This window comes from Rhea pennata, chromosome 15 (assembly GCF_028389875.1).
Source record: "Rhea pennata isolate bPtePen1 chromosome 15, bPtePen1.pri, whole genome shotgun sequence".
Lineage (NCBI taxonomy): Eukaryota > Metazoa > Chordata > Aves > Rheiformes > Rheidae > Rhea > Rhea pennata.
In genome coordinates, this window is record NC_084677.1 from 2,847,014 (window position 1) to 2,873,295 (window position 26,282).

The window sequence follows — 26,282 nt, forward strand, 5'->3', positions numbered from 1 at the left end:
TGGCAATTTAAGGATAAATTAAACAGATATCACAGCCACCTCAGAGCTCCTGCTAAGAAGGGGAGAGAATTCCTGTAAACTAATTTGTCTGGTGCAAATTAGACACAAACAGGGAAATCCAGTGTGGCATTTCTTTTACAGAGGTCCCTTCTGTTCAATGGCCACTGCTCAGAAAAAATTCAAAGGGCTAAACTCCATTTTCAAGGACAAGGCTAACAGTGCGCACAGCTGGAGATTCTCTTCCTATTTTCCTTCCACATTCTCCACTAGCACCTACTGTCTTTACAAGCCTCTCTTTCCAGCACTGGCCAATGTCTGATGCCCTGAAGAACCAAGCAGCACCTGAAAAGGGAAGAACCGTCAAACCATCTGCTTGGAAACACAAAGACTAACAAAGTAAGGGGAAAAGAGAAGAGTAGAAAGATCTGGAAAAGAACAGGAGTTTATTTATGATAAATACAGATTGGCTGAACATGCAAATTATCCTACACAGGACCCTAGAGATTCTGCAGAAAGCTAGAAAGCTATTTCCCAGTTAGTGCCCTGTCTCTGCAGCAATACCAAGATGAACACAATTATCCAGCAGCTTGGTGACCTTTTCTGCCATGGGATTGTACTGAAATGTCACTCTTCCACTCACAGTACCTGTGTCTGCTAATGGCAGCAATCTATCTCCATGCCAGGTAACTCCTTCTGTCTAGTCAGAGGTGGAGGTTTCTTGAAAAATTAACTGATTATGTTAGTGATGTTCTGAGACTAACTGTGCACAGGAATTCATTCTTCAGTGGATGAAGGGGGTGCATTCACAGACCTAATTGGTTGCCATCAGCTGGCAAAGGCCATTTGTAGAAATGGTACGAGGCTCCGTAGGTTTGTGTCAGAAATCCTGGCACGTTGTTTTAGCTGCAATTTCCAGATTTTGTTGCCTCTAAGAACATAGCACTTTGATCAGCCAATGACACATGATCTAATAACTGCAAGTGCCCCTGTGCAGTGAGGACTGGGAGTCCACTGCATTCTCCTTGGACATCGGTCAGGTGAACCCCTCTCTGTACAGTACCTGCAAACAGACAGATGCTGCAATAGCTGACAGAGTGACTGCACTTGAGGAAAAAGATATCAGTACAGAATTAATCTTTCAGTCTTCTCTAGGGCTCAGTTTTTCTCCAGGATTTTGGTGAGGAGTTCGTTCAGCCGGCTCACCATTGGTCTGGGATCATCATTCAATCCCGCTGCTATCATGGCATTTTCATAAATCTGAGAAAGAGAAGAAAATATATTAATAAGTAGCAAGAGCAAGCTGGTTGAGAGTTGGAGAGAAGGCGACTGTCATGACTGCAGGACTTGCATGCTGAGACCAAACATGTCTTCTAGGCCATCAGAGTAGGAAAATACATGGACCACATGGTCTCTCAGTACTTGCTCTCACAGAGTTAGCTGTTTCCAATGCATGTCTCTGGAAGTCTGCCTGGTTTCAGAAGTCCCACCTGAGCAGAAAATTCTTCTGAAACTCCAAGATCTTCTAGCTCATTAGACTGAACTATCTCCACTTTGTCCCTTCCACTGTAATACCAACAGGGTGTTTCTCATCACTGAAAGATGAGTCAGTGCACAGTGCTCTCAAACCTGAAACAAACTGCAGTGCTACTGAAATGGCACATAGACCAAAAGTACCAGAAATACCAGTGGGGACCACAGATGGATGTGATCCCAGCCAGTTACAAGGGCTCTACCCTGTTTCTTGCCACCCGTGGTCCACAAGCAGGCTCTAGGGAGGATGGTGGTGCCTCTGGAGGCCTGGCTCTTACCTGATCAAGCAACAGCTGAGCCAGATCAGGCTGACTGTCCTTCAGTTCGTTAAGCTTCTTAATCAGAGCATGTCTGTAACAGTGAGAGAGAGCAACTCTGAGATGTGGCATCTTTTGGACACATGAAAAATTTCTAGCAGCTAAGCCAAGGTGGGACAGAAAAGGTAAAGGTTCTACCTGAAGGCCACAACAGCTCCTGTTTCCCTGCTTCTCTTCTGGTAGCTTCTCTCCTCCCTTCCAGCCTGACTCTATAACCCTCCTGGCCCTCAGAAGGCTGGACACAGTGTGTGTGGTGGCTCACATCCACCAGTCCATGCAGCCTCACATACCAAGGCACTGCAGCACACACTGCACTTTATGGGGAGAGCTCAGCTAATTTGGGGCCTTATATTGTCTCCTCTCTGCCTCTAGCCCAGCAGACCTGCAGTGCCCGGGTCCTTAGCACTGGTATCTCTCCCCCTTACCCTGTGTTGATCTCCAGGGTGGGCTGCAGGAGCTGCGCACGCTCCTCTTGGGTCTTAGCCAGCTGCTGCATGCGAAGAAAGTGTCGGGCTGCCCCCATCTCAAGAACAGTGATCATGGCAGGGTGGGTGTCCAGTCGTGTAGTCACCTGTGGCAAGAACAGTAATCAGTGCTGAGATGGAGAGTTTGGGGTCTCCTCAGCCCAGATCCACCCCATGCTCCTGCACAACTCATCCCCACTCCACAAGTGCTGCCTGAACAGACAAAAAAGCTGGGCTCCCAAACGGCTCCTTTGATCCACAGGCTCCAGCTCGCAGCTGGACCCAAAGCACTGCCTGCCCATGAGCCTCACTAGTCCACAGGCAAGACCATCACCAGTCTGTTCTTACGATAACCTGAGCATGAAATAGAAAAATGGGCTCTGCTCATTACACATTAATATGTGGCTCTTCCTGCTGGCAGGCTGACTGCACTAGTGACAGAAATTCATGCCGTTTACTGAAAGGAAGCACAGAGTAGAATTATTTCTCTCAGGATTCAAAGAAAAATCTGTAGCAGTATCTGAATCCCCGAACAGCTATCCTCTTTTTTCCCCTAGGTTATGATCTACATGAATCTTCTGTACTCTGTTAACCAGGCACAGAATACACTTACCTTAACACCAGTGATTCGAGAGCCTAAGGCATTTCGCATCCAGGCCATCAGATCCTCGGCCTCCTTCTCTGTCAGACGTTCTGCAGCTGGAAGCAGAAAGAGGGCACATCTGAGTCTGCATCTACTGCGTAGCAATGGACCGCAAGGCTTTGCTCTTGAGGAACAGAGCTGTCCACTTCACACTGCCGTTTAGCTGTTCTCTTGCAGAAATGGAAACGCGGTACTCGGCACACACCCACTTCATGCCCTAAACCCACGCCGTCCCAAACTGTCCCATACCCAGAGAGGGAAGTCTCATTCTCCATCAGTGCCTGCCTCCATCTGTCGGAGTACGAAGCATGTGCGTATTCTTAAAACTTAAATCACAAGAATTCAATAAATGACATTCCCTTTGTTTAAATGAGCAAATTGTTTGAACTTTTATCTACAGCAGCATTTGGGATGAAAGGGATCCGCAAGAACTGCAAGGTGCCTCAGAGCATGAGAACGGCTGGATGGAAATGAGTGCTCTGCCTTGCACCCCCAGGAACAGCCAGAGTGCTGAAGGAGGTACACGCTCACTGGCCGACCTACACAGGCAGGGCTGCACATGGCAGGAAGGGCGAGGGAACCTTATGGTACCTGGGCGGCTCTCCTCAAACTTCTCTTCCTTATAGTGATCAACAACGATATCTGTCTCCACCGAGATCAGCTTTTTCTTGTCAAACTCCCGAAGGTGTAAGAGTGTCAGCTCATCAAATTGCTCATAGCAAAACAGGACCTGTGCCGAAAAAGCAGACAATAACAAGCTGCCTGGGACATAACAGCACTTTCTTCTTCAAGGGGCATCTCTGTACCATACACCAAGAACATCACAAGGGAAATTAGCAAGTTCATCCCACAGTGACTACTGCTCACGAGAGAACAGACTGCAGGAATCCAGAGTAGGCTCTCTGACCCTCTGTCATCCTCCAGCTGACAGCACCCAGAGACTTTTAGCACTGCAAAAATCATCATCTGTGGCAGGGCAGCACTGAAAGTCCTGTTGCTATTAGATACAGTTTCTCCATGGGAGCACAGGAAACATGTCCTGCATGAATAAATCCTTTTGAGTCCCTGCTCAGGGTCCCAAAGGAAAGCAGACTTTTGGAGGGCTTCGCTAACATGAGCTGGCAGGCCTACAGCTAGACAAGTCCTGCTGCCCCGGGAGAGGTGAGAACAAGCACTGACTGCAGTCCTGAAAGACCCACCTTCCCAGCACAGGAGACCTCTAACTCTGTTGCCAGCACTGCAGAGCAGGCGCCCTGGTCTGGGGTTAGAGAAAAGGCATTAATCAGATGTCAAGACTAGCAGAACCATCTGGTTGCCTGTACATGTATGAACCTGCCTGCCCAGGTCCTTCCTGGCCTCATGCTGCAGTAGTCAGACTGAGTGGAGACAGACGGCAGCCCAGGCAAACACTGCCGTTCCTCTACAGCAGGTGGGGATGATCACAGATCACATTGCCCTGCCCAGCTCCAAAATCCAGGTGAGCGCCAATGCAGCAGGCTTAGAGTGTCCCTTTGGCCATGGCGCATTGCTCACCCACCTCCATGTCCTTTTTCTTCATGGCCTCAAAATACGGGGAATGCTCGGCAAGCTGCCGGTTGGGCGCGCACAGGTAGTAGATGTTCCTGCTCCCTGCCTTCATGCGGGAGGCGTACTCAGTGAGGCTGGTCAGCTGGCCTGCAGGCAGGTTGGACGATTCATAACGCAGCAGCTTCGCTATGTCCTCCTGGAAGAGAAGTACCCTGTGAGCTGAGCACAGGTAACTACAGCTCTGCCTGACCACTCCAACCCTCTGAGATCTCTTTGTAACATCCAGGCCTGTTTGCAGTTTGTACTGTTGTAGAAAGGCTCAGGGGATTCTACCGATTTCCTCTTTTCCTGCTCCACATATTAAAGGGGCAGAAGAGTGACCTAGCTAGGACAAGGGCCAAGCAGACCTGGAAGGGGAAACCAGCCAGAAGACAACAGTAGGGAAAAACCCTGCTTTATAGCCTGTTGTAGTTTGTATTTTATCCATGAGGGCTGGCAACAGAGTGTGGACGGAGACGGCAGAACGTTTCAAACAGAGTGGGAAGCAACATCTAGTCGGAACAGCACCTTCTTAGAGTCAGAGATAGAGAAGGGCACATCAGAGATTCTGGAGGTCTTGTTAGACTCAGGAACAAGAGTCACAGGCACACAGGAAGATTCACAGAAAAGTAGCAGCCTTCCTCATCCCAGGTCATGGTCAGAGCTAATATTCTTTCCCATTAGCTGCAGCCCTTCAGGACACCTGGTACCTTGACATCCTGCTCAGCTATGGTGACAATCCCCTCTCTCATGAACAGCCCATAGTCTTCAAAGAATTTGGCATATTTCTCAGGGTCCTTCTTGCTCTGGTCGAGGAAAAACTTGATCAACCTCTTCTGCAAAACATCTCGGAGCTTCCTGCAACAAGAACAAGCCTTTCTAAAGATGGCTGCCAGACCAGGACAAGAGCTTTTAGGTGAACATCTCTCTTCTGTGCAACATTTCAGTGACGTGTTTGCTACACACATGCTCAAAGGAGAAATTCCAGGGCCACTCCAGAGCCAGTGTCTTCTTTCCCTTGTAGCTCTACATCTGTTCTCATTTCAGTCAAGAGCAACTCTTGAGCTGAAAAGATACCTAGGGCTGTGGTACAAAGATATTGCTGAGGTGTAGGTCTTCAACAACTCTAGCAACTCAGTGATGCTGCAATTCACAAACAGCTGGGCTCCAGGCATTCAGGTCAGTCCCATAACTACCCCTAAATGTGGAAAGGAAGCAGCCATAAAGGGCTTATGCTGGGGGGGAATCCTTTCTGAAGGATTAAAAAAAAATCAGTGAAGGACCAGAATCATTTTGATAACTACAGTGAAGCTCAAGACATTTTACCAACTGTAGAATACAAAGTTAAACATCAAAATCTACCAAGATAGCAGTACCAATGCTAAGGAGTAAGAGCCTACCTGTATCCTTTCCTCAAATTCCACTGACAAGTATTTAAGAGGGGACTTGAAGGACAAAAATGTACGGATAAACCAATGCCAGATCTAAGGGATTCTTAGAGGAGACTGGGCTGTCCACACACAACTTCCCTGGGCTTCAGAACCTAACAAAAACCCTGCTGGCTGGCACTTAGGTTCTGACAAATGCATGTGTGAGCACATCACAGCCAAGATGCTGTTTGAAGATATGTGCATAAATACATGGTGACAGGTAAGTATGGACCAGCTTCCTAGTATTGACAGCTGACTTGCTGTTTGGTTTTACTTTCCACACCACTCGGTGGTGGAGCTCAGATGCTTTAAATAGCAAATCCGTTGTGACTGCTGTTGACCAGAGATGCTGGAAGGCAGCCCAGGGTTTGAATGCACATGGCCCAAGGAGGCAGCAAACTGTGTGACACAGCACACTGCTTCCACATCTCGAGATGTGACCAACAAGGCTGAGAAATAACTCACTTTGCAGACCACAGAAGTTCTCAAGGATGGAAATTCTACAGCTCCCATGCCAGGACCCTCCAGGCCCTTCCAGCTATCCCACAATGTCCCTGTCAGCCAGCAACAAGCCAAAGGAGCCATACCAACGCACAGGGTCTAACCACCTCTTGCTTACCTGATAAGGGCACTCTCCTGCAGCAGCTCCCTGCTGAGGTTCAGGGGTATATCCTCACTGTCCACAACACCTAGAATAAAGAGCAACCTCTGAGCAAGGAGACAGACATGAATGCCAGCTCAGGAAGGCAGCACCTCACTTCACCCCCACAGAAGTCATGCTTCACAGACCTGCTCCCACCACACACCTCTAAGAAAACGCAGCCATTTAGGCAGAATGTCTGCAGCTTTGGTTTGGATGAGAATTTTGCGGCTGTAGAGGGCAACGCCGGAGCCCAGTTCTCTGCTGATGTCAAACATGGATGGTTTCTGCAGGAGCAAGAGACAAAAAGGTAACACCAGCATTGTGCAGGGTGCCCAGCCATGCTGCTGCTACTGGTGTGGCTGCACTAGCTGACCAGGGAACACTGTGGTCTTCACTACCACTGCTGAATCCCATCAGAGGTGAAATCTTTGCTATGTTCCCTAGTGGACTTATCTGAGCTACCTCCTGTTCTGGTCATGGCTCAGTACCCCATCATTATCCTGTGACACCCACGCCACTGCAGAAATGCCACACTGGACATTCCCCCTTGCAATTCTGCAGCCTCAGCTGCCTCCTTTCCCTAAGGAGCTCTCTCATCCTCTCCTATCCAGAAGAAGTGGGCAGATGTCCCACTACTCCATGCACAGAATGACATGTACCTGGTCAGGCACGTAGAAGATGCTGCGGATGTTGAGGGGAGCATCAGTCTTGTAGTGCAGGATGTAGCGGGGCTTGTCATAAGCCTGTGCTATGAAGCGGTAGAATTCCTCATGCTGCCATTCGCCAATGTCCTTGGGGTCCAGCATCCAGAGTGCCTGTGAAGGAGCAGGGAGACGCATTCTCATCAGCACTCACACCACCATCAGCCTCATAGCACAGGGTGCTTCTTTCTGAAGTTTTACTTTTCCTCCAGGGCCCCGGAGTGAGGGAATACCATCTCTCAAACAGACGCACACCCCCTGTCAGCAGGGCAGGGGGAACGGATTACAGTTCAGGCACACTACCACAGACTAACAAAGTACTGATCTCTCAGTACTGATCTCTGGTCACCTGCCATGCAGGTACTCTTGTCCTGCAGCATACATGAGATAAGGCACCTTTTTTTAGCTCAAAACAAGAGAGATTTGGCTAACCTCCATTACCTCACACTTGCCAAGGGCCGAGAGCATCCTGGATAGTTACCACAGCTCAGCTGACTGGTATTAATGTGGCCAAGTCTCTCAATGCTCTGACCAACAAGGAAAAAAAAAAGAAAACTGGAAGTTTAAACGGAGTCTGTCCCAACCTGCCTGCCTCTCTCATGGAGGCCACCATCCTGCCACAAGGTCAGCTGAGTGCTTGTGGAGCAGCTCCCGGATTACTGCTGTTTTCTTGTGATTTATTTTGGAGAAGTTCAGGACATGCTTCATGAACCACTTGGCCATCCCTGCTGCAGGGTCAGCAAGTACTTCAGCAGTACAGTACAGTTTCATACATCAATATATGACTAGATCTGTGTGCAGTGTTCTCCACCTGCTGCTGCTCTATGAGCAGGGCATAAACCCCAGGAATGCCCAACACCCTGTGGAGCATTCAGCCCATGCTCATATCACAATTACAATTTCAGTACATGAGCAAAAGATTAGTATCTAGCAAAGCCGTGGGAGGTTCTGCCCATTTAACAAGCACTGGGACCCAGCAGGAAACATGAGGAAAAAATCTCATGTTTCCTGCTGGGTGAAGCCCATCACACTTACCCTTATGCTCTCTGCCAGTGCAGCCCTAAGGAGCAATGGGAAGAGCCAGCAGTGGCAGTGAGAGCAGCCATCCCACTCTGTCCCTACCACTCCAAGGAATTCAGGGCTCTGCCAGCCCTGCCAGGCTGCTGTATTCCTTAAAGCTATTCTTGCCTAAAAGCCTCATTCCAGAAGCACTTCTGTAACGTTTCCAGCATATGCAAGTGTCCTGGAGGGTTTGCAGGATCACAGTAGGATTCAACTACGTTCTGAGGTACTTTGTAACAGCTGCTGTTAGGTAAAGCGCTGCTTTCCCAGAGGCTTACTGGCAGCTACAGTTATCACAGTTAGATAGGAAAAGCCTCTAACTCCACAATGTCAGCTACATGGCAAGTATTCAAGAGCTTATCTAGGAAAATCCACGCCGGGGATCTAACTACAGCTCTGTTTATAGTAAATTGATGTTGATGCCTGGAAAAATGGAAAAACAAAATCCTGGATAAAGAAAAGGCCTGAAATGGGGCACAAAGAGAATCAAGCTGTTGCCACATCCCAAAGGAAAACTGACTTTCTGATAAAACGATACAGGTACATGATACTATTAAGAGCATTTCAACCCTCACTCTGGTACTTCTCTTCTCCAGGGAGTCTGTTCTACTGATCGTCAGGTAGGAAGAACAAACAGCTGTCTAAGTCTATTTCTGGATTTGTAAAACTTAAGGCACATAGTTAGAAAGTCTTTGAAATAGAACCATTACTATTGCAGGGATCGAAATAAATATCAGTGACTAATAACACCAATTATAGAACCTTAAATATATTAATATGATAATACATGTAAGTATAGTCTTGAAAGCTTGTAGGTTCAGAGCAACATTCCAGGAAAACAAACAAACAAATACCTTCCATCTGCTCTCTTAGGTGAGGAAGATTTAACCAACCAAATCAAGGTACCAGAAAAGGAGATGCTAGAGGAAAATGATTCATAGATTTATTTATTTAAAGGTAACTAATTTCACCAAGTAGATACTTGCAATCAGGCTGAGAATTTCTGACTAAAGTGGATCTGGCTGCTGTATCATTTAAGTGGTCAGAAAATGCCAGAACCAAGCAGTGTTCAACTAAGCTATGAATAAAATCAGGCTGTGAGTTGTGCCACTAACAAAACCAAGCATGCCCTGGTATTTACTATTCCATACCAACGGAGAAAAAGAACTGCAGCAAGAGGTGTCAGCAGACCAGCAATGCGAGCAGTCCCTACATCACTAATGTGTCCTTTGCTTAAACAGTTAAAATAAGAATTACAAAGTACTGAGATAATCATTCTGATTAAGGGAAAATTCACAAGGTACCTGAAAAGAAAAACTGATTTGGTAATCGGGCAAGAATTCTCCAACAAATTCAAACAAGCAGTACTTCTGCCAGATTGTCTCCTCTTACTCTAATTACCTTATCTTACCTACTACAGGTTCTATGATATCCTGGATAGTCCTTCCTGATCACCAGAGAAAGACAGCAGCTTTATTCTGTTTCCTTGTCTGCTGACTCTGGTGGAGGTTTACAGTGGTTTACCTCCATGAGTGGCCCTCAGGCTCACCTGTAATGTGTTAATTCGTCTCCCATTGAGGTACAGCGGGAAGCTGATGAAGTTGCTGTATTTTGTCACCACCTCTGGAATGGAAAGGAGACGTGCAAGGGTCACATTTTGAAAACAAGAGAGAACAAATTTCTTTGTTAACAGCAGATGAAATGTGCCTCGAGAGAAAAACACTAACTATACCTCCCAGTCCTGGGCAACCAAAAGACTTTACGCAGCCTCTCAGCAGACAACATTTCCTTGCTCTGCTCACCTTTGACTCGGTCCTCATTTGCAAACTCCTTGCAGTCTTCTTTGAGATGTATAATAATCTTAGTCCCAGTTCTGACACCAGATGCTTCTGCAATCTCAAACACTCCTGAACTAGGGTTAGAAACAGACACATCAGCTTGTGCCTCAGATGTGACGTGAAATGAAAATACTTTAATAAACGAACAGCACTTCATAGCCAAAAAGAAGACAAAAAACTTGGATGCCTGAATGCTCTCTGTGTCTTTGAGAACCTCCCAAAACATGCAGCTCTCTCCGCTACAGAGACTCTAGATCCCAGGAGACACTGTTCCACAAGGACGCCAATGGCTTCTACAGAAAAGGAACTTGGCCTCAGATCAGCCAGGTTGTGTGGGCCTAACCTGTCATTTCCTGCGGTGACCGTAACACTCAAGTCTTCCGTATTTCCCCTTAATGAGTCTTTGACTTGTTTGTGGGCTCCTCTTCATATGTGTTTCCACTGGACAGCAGTAACTTGTTACAATGAAAAGCAGCTGTGCTCTGCTAAAGACAGCCCATTCTGAATGACCATTCCTACCCTATCTCTAAACGAATGCCATATGGAGATCAAACACTGGTGAGAGCCTCGACCCAGGGAAGAGAGAGAGGCCGCAACAACAGACAGGCCCTCAAAGGGTGCAGCAGTACAGACTGCAGTACCCAGCAGCTTATTTGTGCCTCAAGACAGTCTGATGTCTCAAGGACAAGATGCTGTTTCAAGAATTTAAATAATTAGACTAAAGAAATGGCAACTAAAGAATTAAAATTTGTCTCTCTAGTTTGGGGCACTGATAGGGTGACTGCCTGCCAGCAGGGAAGGAACAGGAGAGGCAGGTACTGCCTTTATGTATAACACGCCTGCTCTGACAAGGCAATCTGATCTCTGTGGCTGTCCACCCTGGCACATTTGGCCATGCTTTGCTGTTACATGTAATCTGAACGGGAACTAAACCGGTAAGCCCAGTTATGAAAGATCACGCAAGCCCACAAGCCCTGTCTTGCTTTGCACAGCTTCCAGTCCATGCCTGGTCTGGACACAGACCCCATAACCTTCTATTCCGTTCTGCAGACTCTTACCCATCTGAAGACCAGTGGTAGCCTGGGCTCCCAGGTTCTGCAGACTGCGAAAACACCTCCACCTTATCGGCCACCATGAAGGCTGAGTAGAAACCTACTCCAAACTGGCCAATGATTTTACTAGTGGCTTCAGCCTGGTTCTGCAGAGCATCCAGAAATGCCTGGAGGGACAAAGAATGTGACATATACAGGTGCACAGTGCCATCGAGTACGACTGGGAGGCTGTAACCCATCCTCCAGCTGGGCTCCTACAACTCAGCGCTGTAATCCTACACCTCCTGTGTCAGTGCTCCGAAGAGGGTGCCTAAGGAAAAGGGTTTCTCCCACAGGGAGGGGATGGCACCTTTGGAAAATGGGAGCACCACGTAGGGCAATACTTACCTGCAGTTAGCAGTAAAGGAAAAAGAGTAAAGGCTCAGTCAATCAGGACTCCAGAGGTGAAAAGAAATCAGGTAAATATGTATGACAGCTTGCCAGCCTGAGGACACAGCTGCTGTCCTCCCAGACAGAGGCTGTGAATGCCAGCAGAGCATTTGCCCCTCCAAAACAACAGCTTGGAGAGAAAAACATTTACTTTTGGGAGCGAGGGCAGCCAGGTGCAGCAGCATGACGCACAGGGCCCATTAGTGCTGCTTCGGCACTACAGGCCTCCCATAGCACACAGCAGAGACCATTAAGAGCAAGAAGACACCAACAGTAGGTTTCATCTTCCAAGAGGGGTATAATTTCACAACTGGGCTAGGGGCCAAGGGAAGAAAAAGTATAAGAAACCACTGGGAATACAAAAGTGACTGTAATTTGAGAAGATTCTTCTAAGGGGACAGAAGAGGTGCCTCATCCCAAGTTACCTTTGAGCCTGATCGAGCGATGGTACCAAGGTTAGAAACAAGCTCTTCCTGGGTCATCCCAATACCCGTGTCCTGAAAAGAAACAGCAAATTTTAGCTGAAATACCTGCAGCTCTGGTAATCAGTGCCAACTAACTTCTGTCTCTGACTCCCCCTCTCACCCAGCCACTTAAATAGTAAATGCAACAGCAAACTTCCAGCTGTGACTCACTTCAACACCTGGTCAAGATAGTGGACTCCAAAGGCACACAGCTCTACAGGGCAGCCACAGCTGTCTTGTGGCTATAAGCCACCAGGAAGTTTAGAGACAGTTCTATCCATAAACAAGTAAAAAGGGGAGTAAGAGATAGTAAGTGGAAAAGCCCCCTATTTCCAATTTTCAGATAGGGAACCGATTCCCTCACTCTAAGAATCAGTGGTGGAGCAGGGAATCCCTTTACTTATCTGCATCTACTGTCAATCTTTTGCTGTCTCCCCTCCCCCAGAATTATGCTCCACAAAACTGGAGTATGACGCTGTCAGCACCCACGTTCCCGAGCATGGGAGCTCAGTACCTAATGCCTGTGGGAAGAATCTAACCCCAGCTGGACCTATATTGCACAGGCCACACCTCAAGGCACTCAGTCCAGGCTATGAACGCACACAGCTTGCTGTTGTCCCCAGTTTCAATCTAGATTTGTACTCTTGCATGCAGATAATGATTCCCTGCTGCCAGTGCATGCCTCTTGGGCAGCAAACCCTAAGGCACCACGCAGGAAAGGCTGTGGCATAGCTCAGACTTGACTGCAACTTCAGTTGTTGCCACAACACCTTTGGATGACCCTCATGGATAACACAGCAAAACCCAGTTAGAAACTGCCACCCTCTCATACAGAACCGCAATGTGAATCCTTCCTGCTCTCAGTCCAATGTGTTTTCAGACTTGCTCCACGCGTATCTTCCAGGAAAGCAAAGCACAAAGCACAGGCTAAGGCTCTTGGGATGCCATTCTCCAGAAGCAAGTTATTCCCCCTCTCAAACTCCAGCAACTTCTCTACCTGGCACAAACATCCCGAGAAGCTGCTCAGACAGGTTTTCTGAGCCACTATTGAAGGCAGCAGCATTACAACTACCCAGCTGAAAGGTGATTCTTCTTCAGCTGAAGAGTTCAGTAATGGTCAAGTATCTGTGAGCATAGTTATCAAAGCTGAGAGCAAGAGTCAGCAAAATGAGACAGAGTGGAGCTGACTGCTGTGAGATGGCTGGGAGGAGGGATGCCAGAGTGATTTCTGGCACAGCACATCCCTACCACCCATGTGGTGCATTTAGCAGGCTTATTACTAGCAAAGCAAGACAGCATAATTAATGCTAGTACAGTTTTTTAATCCAGTGTTTAACTACACTGAACAATCAAACTATGGTCAACTCATGAAGCTACTGACTGAGGAGCTCTGTGGGTCATTTGGTGAGACTCTTCTCTGCATCTGCACAACTTGAGTCACAGCACAGCAGCACCTTCCACTTGATTAAAAATGGCAAGGCCAGTCAGTCTTGGCTGAGAAGAGGGAGGAAGCCAGGTAAGATCTCAACAGCGGGAGATGAAAAGCCAGAAAAAAAACAAACAGGGTATGGCAAAATCTCAGGAATCTGACATGGTCCCTTCCCCCAGGGAGGAAAAGGCCAGAAAGAAAAGTTTTCAGCATCTGGTTCAGGTTTTGTTCATGTGAGACCCTAAGCAGAACTCTCAACTTCTCTGATCCGCTCCTTTTTATAGCGCAGCATGTCATTCCCAAATTCCAGTATGTTAAAAAATATATCCCTGCCCTGTGAATGTATTTGGCTATTGAATTCAGAACTCCTTGCCAAACTCATTGCAAAACGCTTAAGGACAGTTCCCGGAGACTAGTCTGAGGAGCGTGAATCACAACGAACAAAGAGAGCACGGCTCAAAACACTCTCCTTCCTTCCCCCCTACAGCGCCGAGCTGCTATCAGGAAGGCGGAAAGCATACTTTTAGGTGGCTGACTGAAGATCCTGGCAAAGCAGACGTTTCCTACTGCAGGAAAACACCTGGGTGTGCTGAGATGAAAATGCCACCAAGATTCAAACGGCTCTCGCGGCTCACACGTGTCCTGCGGCTGGCCTTCGCCCTGCGTTTCTCGCCTCTCCGCGCCAGATGGTGCTGCGCCCGGAACAGGGACCTCCGGAACACCGCGCCGGCCACGGCCGCGGCGGGGAGGTGGGAGCTCGGCGACGGAAGGCCCGCGGAAGGAGAGCCTCGGGACTAAGCTGGCACACGCGCCAGGAACGCAAGCTCCATAAGATCCAAGGAAGGAACTGACGGGACTTCCACGCCCCTTCTCGGGCAGCAGCGCGCGCTCTGCGCTGCACGGGCCGCTGCTCGGTCTCCAAGAGCCTTCACCAGCAGCAACCACACGATCACACAACGCTTTACGCTTCCTAGCTGTGATCGGCCAGCGTTACTGCAAGGCCTGCTGTTGCTCCACCACCAGCACTACAACTTCACTTCCGCTGTAGAAAGTTTCCAAGCCTCCCTACAGCCCACCGGAGAAGTTTTAAGAGTCTGAGAACAGCCGCGGTAGAATTCTTCTAAAGAAGATCAAACAAACTGGACAAGGGCTTTTCCAAATCACAAGACGTGAGGGATATGTTCAAAGTGTCCAATGCTACTCCACAGCTTTGCAGTGCAGGAGAAATCCGCTGCATAGCATGAAACAAAATTCACTGCACTGACACTTCGTTTACTGAAGGCTAATTTCCACTCACTGGGCTGAATTTTTCTTCTGGGACTTCTTAGGATACACAGCAAACAGCCTGCCTCTGAATCACCCCTCATACAGCCCCGTCCCTCTGCAAGACAACGCAGCAGGCTAGAGACCTTCACCCCAGTCCTCTAAGGGACCTTCAAGATTACTTTCAAGAAACCACCAGGTTTCACACACACACTGTTTGCGCAGCAGAGCACAAGACACCTACAACTTTAAGCACTACGGCCATGCTTGTTAAATTACACATCTAAACATAGCAACATTTCTGCTGAAGAAACAGCAGCTGAGCACTGTTTTTTAATCAGTTTTTTGTGTAGAGACTTCACAGATACAAAACCTGCTGTTAAACTGCACAGGACCTTTGTGCTTTCTCCGCACTTTGCTCTAACCTTTGTGTGGGGGGGTGGTGCTGAAGTTTGCAAACAGAAAAAGTTCTGTGTGTAGCGACAGCTGGATAGCTGGCATATGGTATTTCAAGGCTCCCAACATGAAGTGCTTTGTGTTTGCTTTGCAGCCCTGAGGACCTCTACCCTCCTTGAAAGAGAGAAATGAACACCTCCAGCCCCGCTGTCTGCCTCATCAAGTCAGTCAGTCCACAGGTCTCATATTCACATGTACTTTTCAGTAAAGCAGACACAAACGGCGCATGATTACAACAACAAATCTAGTTTACATCAACAAATTGCTTTAACTGATAAACAAGAAGCTAGGTACAGTAACATTTTCTTTGCTCATTATGTGGGTCCAACTCGAAGTACTGCAGAACTCGTTACACCAATGATCCATTAACCAAACACCAGCTGGCTGCTGCCATTACCACTACATCTGAAAGAATGCCTGAGTCAGGGATACACTTCAGAGCTACTGCGCCTTTCATTTTGCTTTATGGCAAAACACTTATTTCGGTGAAAATCCTGACAGCGTATCAGAAGAACACTAGCTGCATTACACAACAAGGACATGCTGCTTTCACCAAACTGTAAGGTAATAAAGGCCCAGAATTTCTGATTAGCAAATGCTGTCCACTTAATTTAAACGTCTTGCTTCAAGTGACTTAAGATTAACAAGGCCAGGACAACAGCTACACTAACAGAGAGTTCTGGTTTAGTACCCACATCATCCCTGCAGCAGCAATAAGCAGACGAAAAAGCATAACAAAACTGATGCACACAGATACAGTAATCTCGGCCTAATACCTAAAAGCTGCCGAGAGCAGAGTGCCTGAGGTTTTGTTTCCTTTCCAGTACCCGCTGCTAACATTATCTACAATTCTGAGCATTGCTACAGGCTCAGTCTCTATCCATCCAAGTCTAAATACCCAGTGTTCAGAAAATACTTCTTTTTATCCATTTTGATTTTCCCATTTTTAAATGTGACTGGCTCTTATTCTGGCATGAAGAAGAAGAAAAAAGATCTTGCACTCCTTTCTGTAGGAAACAGATTATTTTTATCCCTCGTTCTCTAGCTTATTTGTTAAAGACGATGTGACAACTGAGAGCTTTAACCCACCCCTGCAATCCGTGGCACCCTTCTATAAGCTTAATTCTCATCCAAGTGCAGACAGCTTTACCCCTCTACTTGCACTATTCCCCATCTCCCGCTCCACTGCTTCCTCGAGCCCAAGTGGCAGATGGATGCTGCAATGCTGCACGCAGCTTGGGAACATAAGCCTCTCTGCTACAGCGCAGTAGCACAGGCCAACTGCCAGGACACGACCCAGCTTTCTGCCTCGATGGATGTGCGGCTGCACCTGCACTGAACTGCTAAAGCCCAAAGATCTCAGTCCCTTATGAGAGCCTGAGGAACCTGGTCTCTGCTGCAGACAGTTTACAACTCACAGGCTATGAAAGATCTGCTTAGTGATGCAGGGAGTTGTTGCAAGGAGGAGTGATGTTTGCAGACATTTTAACTCCTCCCAAACACAGCAAACTTGTTATTGCGGGCTTTGCAAACACTGCCTTTGGATGGCTGCAACAGCGAGAGGAAAGCCCAGCACAGGAAACTGAGCAGGCCCAAACTGAAACAATGACGCAGCGCAGCCGTGTTACAAGCTGTATTTGCCATCCCTTGCCCAGAAGTCAGTATTAGCTTTGTGGCCATTTTAAACAGTTTTCTCTAAACTGCTAGCATTGCCTTAGCCCTAAATCAAGCATCAGTCAATGAGCATTCCTCTAGCCCCCAAGCTCACACAAACACAAGGGTATTGCCAAACACAGCACCGCATAGGAGCTGTGTAGCAGCAACTCCTGGACTGCATCACAGCCAAGGGCCTGTCACCAGCTGGCCCCAGGAACCCTCATGCAGGTGAAGAGGTAGAGTTCTGTGGCCACAGGGCTTTTGTCAGCTGTGTGGGATGCTCTTTTCCCACCTCACAGGGTCCAAAAAATGTCCATAAAGCCTCAGGGCTCTGTAGATCTTTCCTCATTGAAAATACACCCCTAACATTTTCAAACAGATTTGCTTAAGAGAGTTGAGCCTGCTGGCTGTAGTGGCTACCAGATGAAGCTGTCCTAGAAACAGAATGAGGCAGTTCTCAAAAGGGTGGAGGACATTGTGGAATTTGCCAAAACAGGGCTTTGGTGAAGGCACAGAGGTGGTGTAATCTGGCAGACTAGACAGTGAACTCCCAGCACTGGAAGACCTGACTTCCCATTCCCTCTTAGCAGATACAACGCTTGACTACGTTTAGGTAGGATATCCCTGAATGAGGACATTATAAAATCAGAATCATACTGTGCTTATGACCAAAATTTGGTCCTGATAGAGATGAGAGCACAAGTGTAGTCACTTAACAAAGATGAATGTTGCCCTTTACTGGAGCTAATCTCCAAGCAGATAACATGGGTAAAGCCCCGGCGATGTACATGTTACGAAAGCCATCACACATTACAGACTTGCGGTTTCTCAGCTGGTGAGATACAGAGAGATGCTACAGGATTTGGAAGGAGAGGGGAGAGTCCAGTAGATCCAGGGTAACATCAAGGACAAGGACTTAGAGGGCAAGGTGAGACAACGGAGTCTTTCTAGAAAAAAATGGGGCAGTACTGCTGCAGATCACAGATCAGGGGCCTGCTGCTTCTGTTTTGGGGAGTCCTAGTGGGTGCAAAAAATAAAGCAGTTACTAAGGGACATGTCCATCTGTGCCTCAGTCATTCCCGCAGGTTGCCTGCAGGGGCAAAGTGCACCTTTGCATTCCTGAATAGTGGGGAAATGTTGTGAACAAGGCTTGCTCAGAGCAATCGTCATATTCAGGACATTTTTTCCAAGCGGTTAAAAATAAACCCTTCACTGGAGGTAAGGAGCTTTAGGCACTACTGAGAAGGCAAACCTATTAAGAGAGATCGGAGCAGCACTGTTCTCTCGCCCTTCCCAGAGCACAGAATTGCTGCAGTTAATGGCTTGCTAGTTAAGATTCATTTAGGCGCATTAGAGACATACAGATAACTAGGTAGGGGTATATAAAAACATGAATCCCTAACCGAGCTAATCGGGTATAACATCAAATTCACCCCACCTGCAAGGTGGGCACCGAAGTCTCTCAACCAAATTGCCAAAGAAGGGAGCAGTTTCCACAATGATGGGATACGAGTTACGTTTTGTTAGGGTCGGGGCCTACCTGTCCACTATAATCCCAAAAGGGAAAGACATGAGCAATACAGGAACAACATTCAGCCTTGGTCCAAGCAACAGCTCATTAAAGAACCAGTGTTATACAGCAGTTGGAAAAATGCAATAGTCAGGTGTGATAGGAATAGCAAAGTCTCTGCGTTACGATTTGAGAATCTTTGGGTTGATAACTGTGTTGCCCGTTGACGATCACTAACTTCCCCATGGCAACCGCAGCTGCTTGTTCTGCAGAGAAACAGAAGGATAAAGTAACTGAGCAGTCTCTAACAGTAAGCGCTTTCGTCCCATGTGGAAAATCAGATCACGTGCTTTGTCTGTGCCTCATCTCCTTCCCTAGGCCTGCTACGGTCTCCCTTCACTCACACTGCCGCCTGCCCCATTCTCCACTCTCCTGAGAACGGTACGAAGCTACCCTCTCAGGGCTGACACCAGTCCAGGAGGAAAGTTACCAGTTCCCCTTATTTGCATTAGCATCTTTGCCAAGAAAAGACCAAAACCAAGCCTCAGTCTTCCTCCTAGACAACAGCCAAGAACAAAAACAATCAAACTAGAGAGATAAGGACAATGTCCACCTTCCCTCATCACACTTTGAGGCCCACAGTTGAGCATGTCTGCACTGACTATCTCTCCCATTAAAGCTTTTTATCATCAGCAGGGAGCAGGGAGCACTGCACTTGCTACTAAAGCAGAAAGGAGGACAGACAACGCTGTGCTACGGTACTGTCATGATCTATAGTCCCATGTGTATGTTAGGGCAGAGTCTCAGCACCAGCTGAGGTCTTGGTCTGTCCTGAAACACGAGGGGATAAGAAGAGTCAGCAAGGGGAGATTCTTGTCACCTGAGCATCTCTCGGTGACCAAGGTGACAGGGAAGGTCTGTCTGGTACCATGTAAGATCTCAAAATTAAAGAGGGGAGAGGATGCTCATCCAAAGGCCAGGACAAAGCCCACCTCTCAACTTTTCCACTACTCAGAGACGCACACCTAACCTGGGAAGTGCACCAGACAGCGCACTGAGAGAAAAGCTACCGGGAGTTCCTGACAGGGAAGGGAGAAGCAGAGAATTTTCCTATGGGGAGAAATGAGAAGCAGATAAACTGGTGCCATCTCATCAAAGCAGCCTGAGGTTACACCTTCATGAACTGGAGTGTAACAGAGGACAGAACACTTCTTCAAGCACGCCTAGGAATCAAACAGACCTGCACTGCTACTCAGTTTCCACTAAACCTCTGTGGGACAACAGCTAGTGGCAAGAGCAGCAGGGGATAACATTCTGCTGTTACCAAAGGGAGGTACCTGGATAGTGATGGTTCCCTTTCCAGGGTCCGTCTGCAGATGAATCTCCATCTCCGGCAAGGCCTTCCCTTCTGTCGTAAGCCGATGACGCAGTTTCTCCAGCGCATCGCTGCCATTGGAGATCAGCTCCCGGATAAACACCTGCGGAAGGGAAACAGCCCCACACTGCAGCCTGGCCCTGTCTACTACACAAGAGTCCCAGAGACCTGGGAACTCATTGCCTACTTATGGACTAATTTTGAACTCATTAGAAAGAAAACTGTGTTTCTCCATTACCTGCCAGGAGAACAGGTTTGTCTGAACTCAACAGTAAAGTGCAGAGGCTCTAAAGACACTCACAGTCATCTGGACATTTTAATAAATTGTTTTCAAGATATATTTTCGAGATGTCTTAGGAAAACATCATTCAAAGAAGTGTGGGATGTGAGCGGCCCCAGATTTGCTAGGAAAGTGAGCAGGCATTCTCATAGACTGGGCTTAGCCAAGAAGAAGTCTACCAGCTTTGGGGCAAGAAGTGGGTGCCCTACCTCCTTCTCCGAGTACAAGGAACGAGCAACAATGTCCAGCAGTTTCTTCGTCTCAGCCTGAAACTCATGTTTGGAGGCTGCACCTACAAAGAAATCACACAAACACCTTTGAGGCACTTCACCAGGGTCCTCTTGGGCAAACTTGCTGTCTTACCATGTGTGCGAGCTTCCCAGTAGTGAAGGCGTAAAGCAGGATAAGACACAGGTAGCTGCAGCTTGTGACAAGACGACACTGTTTGCATCCCTACCAGGCACTACGCTTTGCCGGGCAGATACTCGGCCTGTCCCTCACCTCCTCGCACACAAACCTCAGGGCAGTCAGAGTGCAGTGTCTGTGTGCTGCTCGCCACCTCTGGGCTGCAGAGCAATCAGTAAACCCCTTATTTCTAATGTGTGGCTCCATGCAATTCCTAACCTGTCTTTCAAGGGACTCCTGTGGTTGATGGCCTGCCTTCCATGCTCTTCCATGATTTGCTTTGCAAGGGAACCATCTGCCTGTGTCCTGCTCCGAGGGCTTTTTCAGCCAGCCAGCATTTCTGATGTCCACACAACACCGAGTCTTGAACAGCAAAAGCCAGATTCTCAGATCTCCGTGGAGCAGGCAAGGGAGTGCACAGGCACAGCTACTTTTGTATTTAACTGAGTGGCCAAAAATAGAATTTTCCTCTACAAAATATCTCAGCTGAGAGACTATCTTTGGCCTTTTAAAAACATCATTTCTCATGCTAGAGGCACTACAAAACCCTGAAGCAACACAGGTAAAGCCATGGGGCATGTATCACCTCTGCAATGCCTTGCCGACAAGCACCTACACTCCCTGGTGACAGGGACTAAGCAGGGATGTAGATGGCAGTAGGAGCACAGTGCCCAAACCTACTGGGGGGCTTTACAGACCAGCAGTCTCAGAAGTACCTGACAGAAAAGCCATGGGAGCCCTGAGTTAAGATGCTATTTCTGCCCTCAGACAACAGTGACTTTGCTTTAAAGCACTTCACCCTGAAGATGCGCAAAGTAATTCATTCTAACTAAAGGGCTGACAACAGGATTCTCATCAGACCTCCATCATCCACAGCAATGAACTGTGCAGACACAGCTTGCTTCTAGGACAAAATTCGCTTTTTAGCAAATTCTGGGGCCTGTGGAGCCTCTACACACAACAGCCAATTGCTAGGCTGGGCCCAGAGATGCACCTTCTTCCCTCAGTCTCAGTGGCCCCATTTCTCAATGAAGGACATTCCGATTTACATGTTCCCGTTTTGGGGAGGTGATGGCGTGTTCACATGGGAACAGTAACTTGCTGTGCTAGGACGTGATGACGAGTGCCTGCACCTTCTCCAGAGATACAAACACTACCGCAGAGGACTGCAGAGGGCTCACCCTCACTGTCAGGGCAGCTATACCCAGACAATGCTTCGATATTTTCTTGGATTTACTCGCACCCCAAGAGAGCTCCCACACCTAGCCTGTGCCCACCTTTCACATTCTCCGTGTCGCTGATGATGGTGTGCAGGGGCTCTTCTTCCTTGCTCTCTGCTGTCTGTGTGCTGTACATCCGGCCAGCAAGAATGCTGATGGCAGCAACGTTGTGCTGGAGACTCGGGCAACGGAGTATTTCTCTTTGGAGACATGCTGCTCCTTTTGCTAGAAGACGCAATTCAAGATATTTTAGTACAAATCACAAGCACCAGCAGCAGGAACATTCTATGAAGGTCCCATTTAGGCAATCCTAAGGGGAATTACACTGTCCAAGCAAGAGTTAAGTTCCCTTGCAGTCAAACATTCACCACTTCCCTCAGGTATTGCCTTTACTACAGAAAAAGGGCAGATTGTTACTTTAGACCTTCTCTCCTGAATTAAAATTCTAGCTAGAGGATGACAATCTGCAACTTTTACAATGAATTAGCTGGCAAGGAGGAGGCAGTCTGCAGCTTTCATTGGTGTTATCTGGCTACGCTGAAGACAGCAGGGAAGGCTTCACCTCCCACGTTACCCTCAATGAAAATGTAGAATCCCAAGCAAGCCAGCCTGTACCTCACGGAGATCTCTTTACTGCAAACACAACTTCTCTCAATACTTGCCATGAAGCAGGCCTCGAGCCACTAAAATCTACTTTCTTCTGCTCACATTCACCCTGCTGGTATAACATACTTGCCTGCATATCCAAAAACAACTCCTCTGTGAGTAAGCTGAGCCGTAACTTTACAGCAATAAATATTTGAACATCAGAGCACAGTTAACAGGGCACAAAGTTTAGGTCCTTCAACAAAGCCAGTTCTGGGATAAGCAGCACACGCAGCAATCATTGGGGTGAACGGAAAAGAAGTCACTATATAGCACTAGCTCCATAAAGGACTGCGATTCCCACGTCTTCTCCTCCCAGCCCTCACCTCATTGTGCCCAGGTGGACTGAACAGTCTCCTCTCTGCTCCTCTAAAGCCAAACCAGGACACAAACCCGCCATTTACAGCACTACAGAGCCTGTCCAATGCCAGTTACTTGGTGTTACTTGTAAACTGTAGCGAGAATGGCTGTGCCAGAGTAACAGTTTGGCAGGATGCAGCTGTGAATGCAGAGCTCCACTGCCATCAGTGCTGGGGGCAGGAGATAACTTGGTCCTTCCTTCTGTAATCATGAATGGAAACAAATGGGGCCGTTTTGGGAAGCAGAGGAGTGATCAACATGGCCTGGGCAGAGAGAGGGGAAGAACCTGGATAAGCAGCAAAGATGGGTGGAAGCAGTGACAAACTCAGGCTTTTCTTAAGGTTCATTCTGTGCTTGCAGGTTTTTTACCAGTCAAGGAAAGGAGGAGAACTCTACGCTCCAGGTCTCCATGAGGAACATTTTCAAGGTGACATTCTGACAGATGAATGGGTATAAAAACTCAGAAGGACCGAACTGAGAACCATTAATATGTCACGAGTCCCCATGGTGCAGTGGTGACCTCCTCGGACATGGCTTCTCTGGCTATGGCAAGCTGGACAGCTCACCTCTCTCTGGGTACTTTCACCAGCCACGTCAGAGCACTTGAGAGAATTCAGCCCTTCCGCCAAAACACCTCACCATCCCTCAGCTCACCTTGGGAGGTCTCAGACTCCCTTCGCAGGTGAGCTACAAACCTCCTGTCCATCCTGCCCATCCTAGCAGTACAGCACGGTTAAAAGCTCCCGCACCGAGAACAAGCTGGTCCACTCCAGACCCTCAGGCTGGGTTCTCCCTCGTTCCAGCTGAGGCGAATGCAATCGAGGGTTGTCAAACCCAAAGCCTCAACAGCGCTTTTGGGTACACACCTCACCCCCCAAGAGCTGATCAGGCAAGCTGTCAGCCCTCATTCTTCCTCCTCCTCCTCCCCGAAAGCTTTGAATCAAGATGCGCTACTCCAGCCAGAAGCTCAAATTACTCCCCAGTCATTCTGTCCTTAAAGAAAAGAGCCCACAAATAGTTCTTAATGCAGCTGAACACCTCCTACACACATAACTGCTCGCTGTCTGCGTCACAAGCAGTTCTGTCTCATTATCACAGGACACGTTCTTTATCTTTCATTTGACTGCTTTTGCTGGGCTCATCCAAGACAGCAACAAGGAAAACGGCCCACGTGAGCGAAGCTGCAAGAAGCAGAGTACTTGGCATGTGGCTGTCCAGCCCGTCGGGCTTCAGAAACGTACGGCCTGAGGCTACCCGGGCTTTACACGCGTTCACCCTGGATAGCGTAGGATACTCGGAAAAATCTGCACCTGTACACACGCGTACGCACGCACGCACCAACCAGCAGAAATAACGGCGGGAACGTTGCTCCTTTATTGTCTCCAGGATGCAAAGAGAGAAGCAGATCATTAGCAGCTCCAGCCTAATCTCAAGGAAATTTCTATCATCCAGTAAGACCAACAGCAAGACCCCAGCGCTGACAAACAGGTCACCTTCTCTCTCAAATGCTAGCAGTCTCCAGAAACTCCAAATATTTATAAATGTTGGTCTAGGCTCATTAAATGCAAGCTGCAGCATTTCCAAATCTCTTGTCTCTTGTGAAATCCTTGCATGGCCAGCAGAGGAAAGTTCCCAGGCAAATTTAGAGATAAATCCACAATTACTGGCACACAAAAGCTATTCAGAAAGCATCCCCTGAATTAACAGGGTAAAGCAACACTCAGAAAAAGCCTGAGAAACAAATTCCTTAGACCAAGAGACAAGGAAGGAATAGCTCTTTCACCTTGGTCCAGCTCTGGTGATGGAATAGGGCAAATCAGATCATTTTATACAGAGCTAATCAACTGCTGAGCTCTACCACAGTCCGCATACTTTCCTATTTGCCTGCGGGTTGTGTTACCACCCTGTCTGCACCATAAAAGATGAGATATTCACATTAGTCTGCAACTTCCACTTTTCAGTGAACCCTAATCTTACACATAAGGACACAGACTGGCCACAGAAGGGACGGACCCTCAGCCTCGGGCACTATTCTCAGGGGCTCCTTTAAATCCATGCACCGGGGCCCCTCAGCAATTCCTGTGCCCAAACCAGCCACTCACCAAACCCCCAGGAAACACAACCTCCTCTGGGAGAGGAGCAGAAGCGAGCGTTTAGCCAAGCCCAACGACGCCAGCTAGACATTTAGGGTGGCAAATTGAGCACAAAGCCGTATGCAGCGCAAAACAAAGAGGAGAATTTAGGTCAGCAGAAATTACCATAATAGCTTGATTACCGTGCAGCCGCAAGCCCGAGGATGCTCTCGCAAAGAGCAGCACTATCAATGCGACGCTTCCAGCTCAGATCTCGTTAAAAGAAAGGGCTCTCTAGCTAGGCCCCAAGTCCAAGACAAAGCCAAGGAGAAGAGTTACTGACAGACCTGCTCACATTAATGTGTCTCTCAGAAACACACACTGCATCTCACCTCACTAGGAGAGCCAGGCCAGCCCTGCTGGATCCTCGGGAAGACACGGCTGTCCCCGCAGGCTGGAGCATCAGCTTACGTTCAAGTGAAGGGACACCATCACATCGACCCATCTCCTATGTCTCCCTCTCTGTTTCTATTTCCACCCCATACAGCTTCTGTTGTTTTTGTTTCTTTCTTCTGGGGGAACCTAAACAACAGGTTAGTAAACAAAATTCTCCTTCTGCTGGAGTACATCTAACCCAACGGAGACACACGGATTCCTTCTCAGAAACGGATGCTAACAAGCCACTGGGGATTTCCCTGGTGGAAGAAGTGAATTGCCCAGAAACACCAAAGTGGCACTTGGTGGCACAGTAAATCTAACAATTTGACCCTGATAGTGCCCCTATTTGTCACACGATTACCCCTGTCACATTTTCTCTTTACAACCCAAAGGGAAACCACAGACCACACTGACAACCTACCAATCTGCTCGTTAGGAGCCAGATGACAGATGAGAAAATACTGAACCCAGCACGGGCTGCTCGCAATTGGGATAGAAAAGGGATGCAGGAAGCTTCCAAACACCAAGACATTTAACGCCTTGCCATGCCTGAGTCAACGACAGCGCACGAGCAACTTCCCAGACCGGCGTGCCACAGCCGTGACGGGCAGTACGCGCTGCCTTCCCGCGCGACGGCGAGGCAGGGAGCCGGGCGCTCACAGCCGCTTTGGCCGGTAACCGACGGGCAGCACGGAGCGCCGGCGCTGGGCGAAAGGCGAGCAGAGCCGCGGCGGGGGCCTCTGCGTGTGGAGAACGGGACGTGGCGGGAGCAAGCTGAGAGCGAAACAGAGCCGCCTGGGCAGACGGCGGGCCCCGGGGCGGCCCGCTGCAGCGGCCGCACCCGCGCTCCGACGCGACGCGACGCTCTTCCCACCCAGCGACCCGGCGCGGCGCGGCGCGGGCGGGGGCGGGGGCGGCGGCGGCGGGGGGCGGCCGGGCCGGGCCGGGCCGGGCCGGGCCGGCCCCGCGCCTTCCTCGCCCCGGCCCCGCGGCGCCTGCGAGCCGCCTCCCGCGGCGGCGGCCCGGCCCGGCCC

The 26,282-nt window shown here is 48.6% G+C and overlaps 1 protein-coding gene across 1 annotated transcript; it reads right to left on the minus strand.

Moving 5' to 3' along the window:
• Positions 1–426: 426 nt before the first annotated feature.
• Positions 427–25,220, minus strand: TRAP1 (TNF receptor associated protein 1). Its single transcript, XM_062588207.1, has 18 exons — positions 25,203–25,220; positions 21,791–21,958; positions 20,318–20,400; positions 19,791–19,931; positions 12,101–12,172; positions 11,253–11,413; positions 10,159–10,268; positions 9,906–9,979; positions 7,253–7,408; positions 6,757–6,877; positions 6,570–6,639; positions 5,231–5,378; positions 4,492–4,677; positions 3,546–3,684; positions 2,925–3,010; positions 2,273–2,418; positions 1,809–1,881; positions 427–1,257 (listed from the first exon to the last, which is right to left on the minus strand). The coding sequence occupies exons 2-18, from the start codon at positions 21,867–21,869 to the stop codon at positions 1,156–1,158; spliced, it is 1,947 nt and encodes a 648-aa protein (XP_062444191.1). The 5' UTR covers positions 21,870–21,958; positions 25,203–25,220; the 3' UTR covers positions 427–1,155.
• Positions 25,221–26,282: the final 1,062 nt, after the last annotated feature.

What these genes read in the sequence shown, in the direction of transcription:
- TRAP1 (XM_062588207.1), bottom strand. Translation starts at nt 21,869, where the DNA reads ATGTACAGCACACAGACAGCAGAGAGCAAGGAAGAAGAGCCCCTGCAC. An exon ending in TACCACTGGTCTTCAGATGG is followed by an intron (nt 10,269 to 11,252) that starts GTAAGAGTCTGC and finishes TTCTAACCCTAG; the next exon opens with TTCAGGAGTGTTTGAGATTG. An exon ending in CAGGAGAGTGCCCTTATCAG is followed by an intron (nt 5,379 to 6,569) that starts GTAAGCAAGAGG and finishes TTCTTGTTGCAG; the next exon opens with GAAGCTCCGAGATGTTTTGC.